At 40.4% G+C, this 13,426-nt stretch overlaps 1 protein-coding gene across 4 annotated transcripts in view; it reads right to left on the bottom strand.

The window, feature by feature from the left end:
• APP (amyloid beta precursor protein) overlaps window positions 1-13,426 on the bottom strand; it is a 226,668-nt gene that overhangs the window by 95,597 nt on the left and 117,645 nt on the right. For all 4 annotated transcript variants that reach the window (XM_064470153.1, XM_064470144.1, XM_064470139.1 and 1 more), the window contains exon 6: window positions 901-1,103. In XM_064470153.1, coding sequence (XP_064326223.1) covers window positions 901-1,103 — 203 coding nt within the window. The remainder of the gene's footprint in view (window positions 1-900; window positions 1,104-13,426) is intronic.

The raw sequence follows: 13,426 nt of genomic DNA on the forward strand, positions 1-13,426 counted from the left end.
CCAACTCCTTTTTTTTTCCAAATGTAGCCTCTAATCTTATTTTCTGCCATTATCTCCAGCAGCTAAGCACTGTAGGAAAACCAGCATCTGTCTTACTGAGACACCATATGGAATTGTACTTATTAAAACAGAAATATAAGGATAATTCATACAAATACGTATCCTAGGAGAAATGTGGCATTTAAAAACATTATGTTCCTATGTTGCCCATGGACTAGGGTAAAATTCAAAGTTTAAAATGCAATGTGGTTAATAACTGCAAAATATAATGAAAACAAATTTTAGAAACTAAGAGTTCTTTCTCACTCCATGTTTTCTTTTTTGGGCAATGCATTTCTACTTCACTCCCCCCCCCCCCAATACAACTCATCAGTTAGGTTCACTTTTCTGCATAATTATTTCGAAATTAATCTAATTTTACTGAATTACTAGCTCATGGAGATATACTGGAAATAGGTAACTAACAAAAATCACACAAAATGACTAATCACTACTGTTAATAGAAGAGACCAAACCAGCTAGTGCTACCTCCTGCTTTGAATTGATATTCCCTATCCTTTTGCAACACACGCACACGACAACCCTCACACAGACTTTTCCTGTGCTATTTGCTACCTATGGCAGTCAAAATTTTATTTGATGTTACCTTAAAATAAAATCAACCTTTCTGCTTCCATCCTCATCACATGCAACAACCACACTTCATAGACAGGCACCTGCAAAGGCTATTTGTAATGGGAAAGCGGAGGGGATTCAATGTGTAAGTTACAGAAGCCAAAACATAACAATGCTACAACTTAGGATGTTTTGCTGTTTGGAACATTTTTTTGTTGTAAAGGGCAAACATGCAAAGCAGCAGGATCAGTTTTCCAGCCCCAAGTTAAATGCCCATGAATTTACCTCTGACAACCTCTTCCACAGACTCTGTAGTTGTGGTGGTAGTGGTTGCAATACTGGTCGTTCTTTCAGTTGCCTCCTCATACTCTTCCTCTGTCTCTTCTTCAATTTCATCACCATCATCATCATCGTCGTCAGCATCTTCATCTTCCACAACGGTTAACTCCTCGTCTTCCTCTGGTTGTTCTTCTACTACCTTATCATCACTAAATGAAGAAAATAATGATGTATCAGCAACAAAATTATCTCAACAAGAGAGAATATTTTATTCAGAAACACTGTAAGTTACCAGTTTCTCCATCTCCCTCCCCTTTAAATAAAAAAGAAAGAATCAGACACTCTGGAATGTCCCGACGAGTAAGAAATCAGAAATGCTAAAAAGCCAAAAAAAGAGTCAACATTAGCAATGCAGTGAGAAAACTAGCAAGATGCCAGACTGGAGCTCCTCCTTTTGCAAAGGAATGGAAAAAGAACCCCCATCAGCAATACCATATTTTGACAGCTGAATAACACTCCAAACATGCTTGCTCCACGCTGCCATCAACAATTCAATTTTTATTTTGAAAGAAGCTCAAATTAGCTCAAAATGCACTCAGTTCATATCAACATGGAAATGAGGGAGTTCCTTGGGATTGTCTCACCCAGGAGACAACTTACTCAGAGGCTTGCTGTGGACTAACTTGCATACCGTTCATAGAAGACTACCAAGTGTTGAACTGACCTGGAATTGCCTACACTGACTGCTGAGTTTTTTGTTCTGTTGTTATAGTGTTGTGAACAGAAAAGCTGCTTCTACACGAATTGTGCACTCAGCTGCCTGTTTCTATGAAGGACAGGGCAGAGACTGTCGGCATGTAATGCTGCAACTCTTGTTTAGCTGACTACTGATAGTTTTTGTCTTTGTGGTTTTATCTCCTTCTGGCACCTGAAAGCAGACAGTGGCCGTGACACACTGCCTTTCAGGATCTAACACCCAGAGAAGGAGAGGACCCAGTTTTGGTCTTCTGTGTGACAGCAGCACTAATGGAGAGGTGAAAGCCACATGGTTTTGCTGGTGAGGCTGCCATCTTTCCCAACACACACAGCCATTCAGCACGGCAAGCTCAGCTCAGGTGCTCTGCACTGCCAACACTGCTGTACAGCTGATCTGTAACGCCTCCATGCAAGACCTGTAGTACCAATGTGTATTAGGACAGCAGCACAAGCACCCCTATGCTCACAAAGAAACCCCAAACTATTGGGCTAAACATTGTTATCCATTATTATGCTTTATATTTATATAGCTGCCTAAAATCCTCAGGATTTAATCAGTCTTGGATGATAGGAGGGAATACTGCAGTTGACTATCAAATGCATGTGGTGGCTTAATATGTCAAGAATTTTATGGGATCACTCTTAATTCTGAATGATACACAGGCAATAAGCCAAAACATGTATGAGCGTACTATGAGTTGCTACTGTTGTTTTTGAAAGGCTTCCTCACTCAGTGCCCAGCTGTAGCAAGGTCTCAGGTTTGTTAATCCGATCTTCTACTTGAAATTCACTACTAGTGAGTAAATTATCTTTAAATATTCAAACATGCAGTGCCTTTCTGTCACCTTCATACACAAGTGGTTTTGCATCTTTTTCACAGCATCGCATATACTTGAACAGCCTTTTATGTGAACTTAGCAACTTTTCTCCTTCACCTCATTTCAGAGACCAAGTCCGTAATATTTCATTTTTATTATAGGTTGCCCATTACAGTTTTGAGAGTGCATTCAGAACAAAAAGGAGGACAGTACAATCTTTCTTAGAGGGTATTAAGAAGTAAAAAAATTTATTGATAAAAATCTTGTACGTCACAAGCCTGACCCTACTAGGAGAAAGTTCAGTCTCTATAAAAACAAGAATGAATCTCTTGTTCCTTTCTCCCCAAAATATTTGGCCTCCAGAAACACAAGGGAGACTTAAAGTAATAATGAAGCTTTCACGCCCAGGCAGGATATACCAGTGGATGCAGTAACAGCCATCTTGCAGAGGAACCTGGATAAGAGATGACCTGTTTCCATTCACATGGGAGAAAGACTGAAAAAGGAGCACAAAATCACTGGCTGCTTCTTTTAGTTTCTTGATTTCAAAGAACTGGCTTAGAAATTTCACCATCTGCACTGTGTGGTTTTCTACTGCCATTCTAAATCCACTATGTCCAAAAAATTCTACTTCATTTTTACTAACTCCTTTCTGAACAACAGGTTTCTTCTCTTTTTATTTTTCTTATCAAGTATTTCACCTCTTTAGGAGCATGAAGTAAATGCTATACATACACCATCACTTTTCAACTGCAAGACTGAGGTGGCTTTGTAAGTCCAGCATCTGTTTCTCATCTCCACGTTAAGAAGCTTCTAGTTTTGGCTAACTACAGACATTTAAACTAGGCATGCTGAATATAAGACATGCAGGTTTTGATCACGAGCATCAGACACCATATGCCTTTCAACATTAAAGAAAGCTGCTCTCCGTCTCTCTCTCACCTAAGCTACAAACACAGCATGCTGCAAAAAAAGTGCAATTATTTTTCCTCTTCCTTTCACATGAATGATCACTCTCGGATATTGGCAAGCTCATAAAGTTAAAAAAGGACAACAAAAACAACCTAATGAAACAAACAAAGGAAAGTCAATTAGTCACATGGAAAGCCACTTCAAAAATAATTTGTATGCGTGCATCCAATATCCATCTGTTTTTAGCTACACAAAAGCAATCAACCCAGCTATGTCAGTCCACAGTATTTTGCCGGGAAATTCTCAGCATCAAAGCCAAGGTTTTGTTGGGTTTGTTTTTTCTTTTCCTCCTTCCCCCCACCCCATCCTTTTAGGGGTGTGATGGTGAAGGGGGCAGGATGAAAGACGACAATTCTCTGTGTGTACTGGTTGGCTATGCCCAGGATTACAGCGGGCCCTTGTTTCCTCTCCAATAACTTACAAGAAAGTAAACATTTAAGGGTAGCCTCCACCTGCATCCCATTCACGACTTGCTGCTTGCTGAAGAACTAAACATCTGAGAAGGTAAAAAAAGCCAGAAGTGATGGAAGTCCACAACATTTTACTGGATCAGGCTCCTGAAAGTATTCTAGAAAGCTTGCACAAAAAGGTACTAGAATATTCCTTGTACTATTTTGATCACTCTGAGAAAAACAATATTTCTGCTAGTGACATATTCTGCAAGACTCAATCACAAAGGTAGTATTTCACAGGATTGTATTTTATTGTAAGTTTCAAGAAAAAGGAGCAGTGAAAATAGAAGTGGTTTTGCCTTAGATTTAGATACCTAAATGGAAGTGCGAACATTGCTATATACTTATAGAATTAAGATGCCTGAAATTGGGCTTAATAGGGAAAAGACCTTCTAATCATGTTTTAAAAACTCTCATTGTACAGAAGTGTGACACTACACTCAGGTTCTAAAGAAGCACTCCAGGCTTTCTCTAGAAGTAATATTTTCCCAATTGTCTACTTTATTTATACAAAGATGAGTTAGTCTCTTCCCCTATTGGTACTGTCTTCCAAAGGCAAGGGGATGGGCAGATGAAGTGCTTTATGCTCTCTTAAAAGGTTTCTTCTTCAACGAAGCCACGTAACAGAAACTAAGTGGACTGACATTGTTCTGGTGGTTTAATCACGCTCAACTATACTGTACAGTATCACAAACCAAACGGCACGAACACACAACAGGTAGGGACGTATCCTAGCAAGGCCTAACAGTAACAACAGCAACAGTTTCACATTAGATACCAAGGCTACCCACTAAATCATGCGCTGCTAAGAGTCAATTACAGTAACCACACTCAGCAGTGCAGATGATGACCGTGCATTCTCAGAGGCCACAGTTACGAAAGATGTGAGAGAAGCAACAATACCATGCAACGCCTTAGCAGCACTCCTCAGGAGCCAGGGGGGAGCAGGAGATGCCCCAGTATTTGTCAGTAATCAGGGGACTTGGAGCATCATGCTCAAAGACACAGGTTTAATACAAGCAATGCTACATCTTGATGTGCTTCTGTTGCAAATGAAGACAATGGGTGGACTTCATATATTCTTAGTATTAGAAAAGGTACCACGTCTTGTAAGAAACATGAAAAATTACGCTTGGTTGTGTTTCCTTGGATTCAACCGCTGTTATCACCCTGGCTCCTCTTCAAAGAGCATGCGTGTGAGAGGGACAATACAGAACAACAGAAGGAATGAACTTATACTTCAATGTGTGGAAAAAACCATCAACTCTTCCAACAGAGACAAAACCCTCTCTCTTGCACAGTGTATAGAGCAGTTTCTCCCTGTCATGCTAAATGCTCTGGTACCATTCACATTTCTCAGTCAGCACCACCACAGTGATCTAACTTTTGCACACCTTTCATCACAGTAATCAGTTTAAATCCACTGTTTTCAAACAAAGGTTTACTACCAAATGAATGTGGATACTTATATTTTTGTCAGAAGTCTGGAGTTTTATTTAATAATAATACCAGATGTGCTTACTTCCTGGTATTATTATTACATTTTACCTTCTTTGGTAAACAAGTACAACTCAGTCTTCTATCTGCTGGAACCATGATACCTTGGTGCCCTGGTTTCAGCTGGGATAGAGTTCATTTTCTTCCTAGGAGCTGGTATAGCACTCTGGTTTTGATTTAACGTTATAATAATGTGATAACACAGTGATGTTTTAGTTGTTGCTAAGCAGTGCTTATACTAAATCAAGGACTTTTCAGCTTCCCATGCCCTGCCAGGTGCACAAGAAGCTGGGAGGGGGCATGGCTGGGACAGCTGACCCCAACTGACAAAAGGATATCCCACACCATATGACATCATGCTCAGCATATAAACTGGGGGGAGTTGGCCAGGGGCCAGCGATCGCTGCTTGGGGGCGGGCTGGGTGGTGAGCAGTTGTATCATTTGTTTTCCCTTGGTTTTGGGTTTTGTTTGTTTGTTTGTTTGTTTCCTTTTCATTACTTTGTTATTATCATTTCAATCGTTAAACTGCTCTTATCTCAACCCATGAGTTTTCTTACATTTGCTCTTCAGATTCTCTCCCCCACCCACCGGGGGGAGGGTGAGCAAGCAGCTGTGCGGTGCTTGGTTGCCGACTGGGGTTAAACCACGACACCTTAACAGCTTTTTCTGTATATTCCCCCTTGATACCACCCCAGCCAGGGATTTATCAATGCCACAGACTGCAGTGTCTTGTTTACAAGAAATTGTTGACATTCCACCTTAGCTTCATGGTGCTGGTGACAGGATTTTTCAAAGGCTGCTCAAAAAATTTACATGATACACTGGTAAATTCACAGATTTGTAAAGCCATATTATCAACATCATCTGAATTTAACAGTTCAGCAGTAAACAACAGAGGTAAACTGTTAGGCTTGAATGCAGTTTTGAAAAACTTGCAAACCCCCTCCTCCCCCCCACCAACATTAGTATATATCTCCTGTCAGTGGACACTCCTGGCAAAGAGGGCTGGCACTTTCCTTTTATGGTGGACACAGAGGTCATCATGGCTTTGAACCTTCCACTTCCACATCCTCCCGTATGGGATATTAAAATCCATTCCCCCTGTAATGGAACTTATGCGTCCTTGAGCATCCAAGTTGCACACTGGGTCATCAATACAAATCGTCCACACTCCCGCGTGTGGTGAAACAGGGTATCTGGAGTTTGGTGGTTTCAGCTCTATTTCTGATGCCTCAGACACACTGGGGTTCCAGACAGCCTTAAGAGGTAACCGGTTCCATTGAGTCCAACAGAAACACATGGACCACTCCAATGGACATACTTCTGGTTTTAAAACACATACCACTGTACAGCTCCTGCTCGCATGCACCTAAGCACGTCATTACAAGCAGTGGATCTGTAATATCTAACAACCTCCTTTTCTCAATCCATCCCTGCACTAAGACCTGGCACCAATGTATTATTTATTCACCCCGCTCAGAAGCATGCACTGTCCTCTTACTTTGTGAAGATAAAACTGAAGTGAAAAGCGAAGGAAAGCGAACTATGCTACCTCTTCATGTTCAAGAAATACAAAAACATCAGTAAATGGAAGTTCCCTTTCTGTATCCCAATAACCTGCAACAGGGACAGAGGCAGAACACAGATGACAAAAACGATGAGTTTTCTTTCTAACGGCACTTCAGAACTCATGGGGCTGCAGCATAAGCTATGTTTTAAGAGGAGGTTTCTGTCTGCAACTATTCACTTCAGACAAAGACATGGCAAAGCTTTCCATTTAGGATAACAAATAACTATGGACTAATTAATGGTTTTGGGAAACGGCTCACGCTTGTCTGCAATAAACGCTCAACCATTTAGATGTATTTAAACCATGATTTTGCCAAGTAACATGAATAGAAACATCTACTCCATCAGTGGGTAAAAAAGAATGAAAAGGTGTTCAAGAGAGATGTTTTAATATCTGAAAACATTAGCATTCGCTACACTTTGCAACTGTACTTTATTGCAAAGAGATTCCATCTGGACTGTGGTTTTTACCAGCTACCCCGCCTGAGCAAAGAGGTGGGGGAAAGCTAATTCCAGGAGAGGAACCAAATCAGCAGTAGCAACAAGCCGCCATCTGCCTAAGAGATCAAGGCCGTATATGTTGGCTCTAGACAGCTGTGTGAATTAACATAGAAGCAGCAATTGCTGCATGTACCTTGCAGCCTGGGCTCTTTCAGCCTAACAGGCCACGCTGATGGTAATACATGCATCCATAACTTCTACTTCCGTGGGTGCCACCACCCCAGTTTCCACCATCTTGTGCCTCAGGTTCCTGAAAGCACAAAAACCCCCACCCCTCTTATAGCCTCTACAGCTCCCCCAAATGAACTCCAGGAAACTTGTGATGGGACTGTCTTGTCAAGTATTCAGCCTGGGTCTAGCTTTGCTTCCAGCAAAAGATTAATGATGACCACCGATACATATTAAATCCTGTGGGCATGAAAGCACCACAGCACAAAGTACTTTAACTGTGGGAATAGAAATGTAGAGATTCACAGTTGGATCAGTCCATGCCTTAAGAGTTAAAGCCTTTAAAGAAAACACAAAACAGAAACACAAAGCAAATTACAAGACTAGGACACATACTTGGAATCCAAACAAGAAGATGAGTGCGTTTGAGACAGCCTCATTACCAGGCTTTTGGTTAAAAGCAAATCAGAAAGCTAATAGGCAAGGAACCAAACTCCTCCTCAACAAACCTGCACATCAGAGGCCTGGGAATTTTCCACCAAACAGTTTTTTCCAAACCTTGCATGCTAGAAAAAGTTCTTCTGAATGAAGGATGAGATTTCTCAGGAACCGGGTTTGATCCCACCACCACGCTCCTCTGAATGATGTTGCTAATTAAACATGTAAGTCAACACAGGAAGTACTTAAAGCTAAAATCTACGCCAACAGTGTACTTTGGCCCATGAACACTCACCTCACTGTACCTTCTGTTATTTAACTTTGGCTTTGGTACACTAGCCGACTCCAAGGCTAAGGTGAATATGCTAACTATGTGAAACTGAGTACCCAGGTAGTAAATTTAAACAAGAACTACCAAAGTAATTTTGCATGGGGTAGAAAAGAGGAAAGCAAGTCAAAACCAAGTGTGAAATTAAGATTTCAGCATTCACCTTGATAGTCTAGGAGTAGAGGGTTATACCAAAAACATCTATTTTCCTGCAGTATGGAGGTGAACCAGACAGCAGGGCAAGAATTAAACTGCATTGCAGTCGTGAGATTAGGCACAGAGCCAGGAAAGAAAAGGGTTATACCAGACCTCCGGTCTATGTAGCTGATCTTTTAAATGACTTATTGGCGTCAAAGTCTAGAAAGTTACAGTGATTTACAGAATTGAAAGTCTGACCCCCAAAGTACCTCCACAATAATGTTTCCGGTCTGTCTGTTAAGTGACCACAGAAGCAGAAACCGCTTAAAAACTGCTTTGGTTATTTTCTTCACGATTGGATTATACTAGGTTAGCAAATCAAGAATCTTACAGTAAGTAGAAATAATGTAATATTCCGCCACATATAAACACCTATTAAGAGACAGTTAAACTTTTAAGAACTCAGGATGAGCAATTCATATTGCCTAGCATTTTTCAGACATTCATTTTGTCACTTCTAATTACTTTCCTTTTTTTTTTCTTTACTGAAGAGGTTGCAATTATATTTATTTTCACATTTCCTAACAGAAAAAAAAATATGAAAACAGCTATTTCAGTAAGTGTCACATAGACCTCTTTTGAGTTCTTAGACCTTATCAAACAACTGAATTATGTGCTTCAGACTGTCTCTCTTCACTTACTGTATGCTTTTAACCTTTTATACAAAAACAATATAAAAGTGTGCCTAGTTTCATTAATTTTGATAGAAAACAAGAAAAGTTGCACTAAAAATCTTTTAATTAATTTTTAAATAGGACATTTATAAAAACCAAACACACATTCCTTGCCCTACTGCCTCTGACAGATACATTTATCTTTTCCCCCATAATTAAACAAGAAGGTACACTTTATACTGTCAGAACTTTCTTTCCACAGCTGACCTGCTTAAAAAGACGGGTATATGAGGTAGCATGTAACATTTGATCTTGTGCATTTGCAGAAGGTACCTGTTGACTGATGTGCAAGAATATTTTTTCAAAACCGACCTAGTTTTCTCTCTGAAACAAAGCCTTTGCTGGTGTTACTGTTCTGGCAGTTTTCTCTGGAAGATGGAGGATTCAGCAAGAAGTATGTCATTTTTAGAGGACAGAGTAACCCCTATTCTTCCTCACTTCGATTATTTTTGCTAGTTTTAAAAACTAGAAAAGTAAATGTACCTGCAAACACACAAAATCAGGCTCTGTGAGCCTGAGGACACTGAATAAATATTAAATTAAAAATCCTGATATCAAAAATGCATTCAGACCAAATGCGAGGAAGAGGGCAGAGCGAAGGTCGCCTGCTCAGCCCTATTTCAGCCAGCTTGAGAACCAGCCGAAAAATCTGGATGTTACAACACGTTTGTTTCCACAAAACTTCTGCTGTACTCAGAATGGACTATTCAGTGTCACTTTGTCCATCCTGCTATCCTACAGCTTATCCCAGGCAGACCGCGTGATTTCTGTACCAAACTAAGTACTCACCCTGTTAATTGTCTTGGTACCCTCACACAACAATAACAGGGTAAAAATGGAAGATTAACTTCGTTTTGCAATTGGGAAAGCAAACAAAAAAATACCAGAAGCATGTAATAACTCTGGATGTCCAATGTAAGACGTCGAATAACATTTTTCAGACAATGCGCCATCTTAAGCTTTTTAAATACAGCTGCCACTAGCAGCAGCTGCAAGAGGCGAGGACTTTTGCAGAGCAGATTATCTCCACCCATGTGGCCAGAAGAAAAAGGGGCGCCTTTTGTACCAAGCTTTTTCTGGTGGCTACAGCATGCCAAGCCAAGCAGCATGCACAGATCCAGTTCTTCAGGTCAACATTTTACTGTTTTAACCTTTTCTTCTCTGCTCAGGTCACAATTTGAGTGTTTTGTTTTGTTTGTTTTTCCCTCAGCAGCGATCAAAACAGAGATCTCATGTGAAGAAATGGCCTGTCATCATGTAACCAAAGCCAAAACATTTGCATTCAAGATTAGAAACCTTTTCTTCCAGGAAAAAAAAAAACCTATATGTTTTTGCTGTTTTATCTATGCATTTGAAGTGTGTAGCCTTTGTTAGAAGGCAAAGGAGAAAACGTACTTACTACAGAAAACACTTTACTACACTGTGCTGTTAATATCAAAACCTCACAAGAGGTGGAATTCTTAAAATTTCCACAATCCACCCCAATGCTATGCTTTTATTTCTAGTACAGACCACAAATATCACTGAAAGGTAAAACAGGGCAGAACTGCTGGATAACTTCATGGAAGGATATCCAGCTGTGCATTCACAGGCACACAGTCGTGTTGGTGTGACAGTACGCGTTGAAAAACTCAGCTGTAAATTTCTCACTTCCTATTTTCTTCATGAATTATAAATAGTACAGCGCTTGAAATGGGGTCTGTATATCACGACGTTGCAAGAACTTCTCAGAACATCTTGCAGACATATCAGAAGGGTTTCTTGAGCCAATTACTACACGAACATGTATGGGGAACCTTTTCCTCTCACATTTCAATCGTCACAAGTGACAAAATTTTTGCTTATAAACTTTTTGCCTATTCAGGAAAACACAGCAGCCGATGGCTCTGTTTTTGTGAGGTCAAGAAAACGTAACCCTTCTCTGCAAGTCAACCTTCCACTAAATGTGCAAGTTTGATGCCATTAACCTCCTGAAACGAGCTCAACACCCACTTAAGTCAGATAGGTAGCCTGCACAGCTAGCAAACCACTTTCATCAGGGGTCATGAAAGCCTGGCTATCTTCTGCTCATCACTTCCTCAATTAGATTAATTCTCTCCACCCATAGCCTCATCCATCACTTCAGTTAATGCTTTATACTCAAATGCTGATTGGATTTGCCAGCTCAGCATCGCTGTAATTACCTCTCAAAGCAATGCGCTGTTTCATCAATTCCGTTCTAACTTTACTTGTCCTGAGAAGAAATCCGACACTTACCAGCCTTTCTAGATTCATTAATGCTCTGGTGTTTCTATGCTTTCTGAATTTTATTTTAATATCCTCCACATGAAAAAGGAAAAAAAATGTTATTAATAATGTATCATGAACTACCCAAATATTAAAGTAACAGCCAAAATGAGAGACAAACCCAATTAATGTAAGAATGTACGACATAAAATGTGTTAATAGCATATTTTATATGCAAATAGGACAAACATATTCAACATAAGCAGTAACATTATGCCTACAGTTTGGTAATGCCTTAGTTTAATTTATAAAGAAAAGCAATTAGATTTTAACATTAAAATACTTATAAAAATCACAGAAGTTCTTAGATAAGCCGTACTGTTAATAGTGCTTTAGAACAGGTATAAAGCACTTTTTTCTACTTCAGAACAGTTCTACTACAAAAACCAAGTATGAACTTCTGACCAATTAGCTGAAATACTATATTGCAGTAATCAGAACACCTTACACACCATCTCCCCAAATGAATTCAGTTTCTCTAAAATACCAATTTAGTGATGGACAATTCATGTAGTGCAAAATTCACCCATTTCAATAATTGGCATTAACCTATGCTGATGGCAAACTGCAGAGGAGGGGAAAAAAGAAAGGAAAACTAAGCAAGTTTATAATTCCTAGCATTCATTTCAGGGCACTGACAAATTGTTCCTAATTGGGAGTATTAGGACAGCTGATGAGGACGCTGCCTCTGGCTGCAACCCGCCCCGCTCCTGTGTCACAGGCGACCGAGCTCCCCACCAAGCAGACCCTGAACCACTGCAATAGGCGTGTCGCCACTGGCACAGTGTTCAGTTTTCCTTCAGCTTCAGGGGCACGAACAGCCTGTAGCTCAGTCTGCACAGTATGGAAAAAGGAAAATCTTTTCATCCATCCAAATGGAAGTAATTTCCTGCTTCTAAGTCAGAATCTGCAGTACAGACCCTTCATGTCTCGTTCGGTTTTACTAGCTCAAGTGCTTGGGGAGTAGGGGGTGGGTTTGGTTATTTTGTGGGTTTTGGGTTGGTTTTTTGTTTTTTAAATGTTTTGGGTTTTTTTAAAAGAATCGTTTAGGAGATTCCCACTGGAGCACTTCTCACTGAATTTTTAGAAACTGACTTTCCAATTTAAAGAAAAAGCTTACATCAATGAGAACTTGTTGTTTGTTTTAACATGAGTGACAAGGTGGCATGAAAACAGATGAATACTCAACAGAGACAAAATGTTAATTTTCTTTTTCCTCCGGTGAATGTGCCTCCAATGAAGAATTTAGCCGTGGCACTATCCTTCTTCTCGATGAATAACACTTTTTTAGCTTTGGAATAGCAAAAACTTCAAAAAGACTCCAGATGTCCCATTTCTGTGTTATTCAGACAAATCTTTTGGGCTCAGAGCTAGACTTCCAATTAAGCGTCAGATTTTTGACCCAATTCTGGAAGACATTAACTAAGAACAATGGGAGAGAAGGAGGAGGAGAAGGGAAGAATGGGCAAGAAACACAATGTCACTACATACTAGATAAAAGAACGAAGCAAACAGTAAAAATTGAAGGATTTAAGAAGTAGTAAGAACCTTGGAAAGATCTGCCCTCCCCCTCCTGATTTCTGCATCAGCAATGCTCTACATCCAGACACAGTTCAGGGCCTGACTCTTCCTCAGGTGTGCAGCACTTCCCCACTGCATGGGGACTCTGATGCCCCTGGGTCCACACAGACACAGCAGGAGTTTACTCCAGGTGCCAGAGGACGGCCTCCCTGCAGGTGAACTTAACCGACGGACACCCAGCTGCCCGACGGCCAGCACTGGCCAGCACATCACATACGGTTGGGAGCCTGTCCACTAAGGCTTTCTGGGGACACAACACAGAAACATCTCTTTGAAATTGGAGGAGGCAATGC

The sequence above is a fragment of the Phalacrocorax carbo genome, chromosome 1, assembly GCF_963921805.1.
Source record: "Phalacrocorax carbo chromosome 1, bPhaCar2.1, whole genome shotgun sequence".
Lineage (NCBI taxonomy): Eukaryota > Metazoa > Chordata > Aves > Suliformes > Phalacrocoracidae > Phalacrocorax > Phalacrocorax carbo.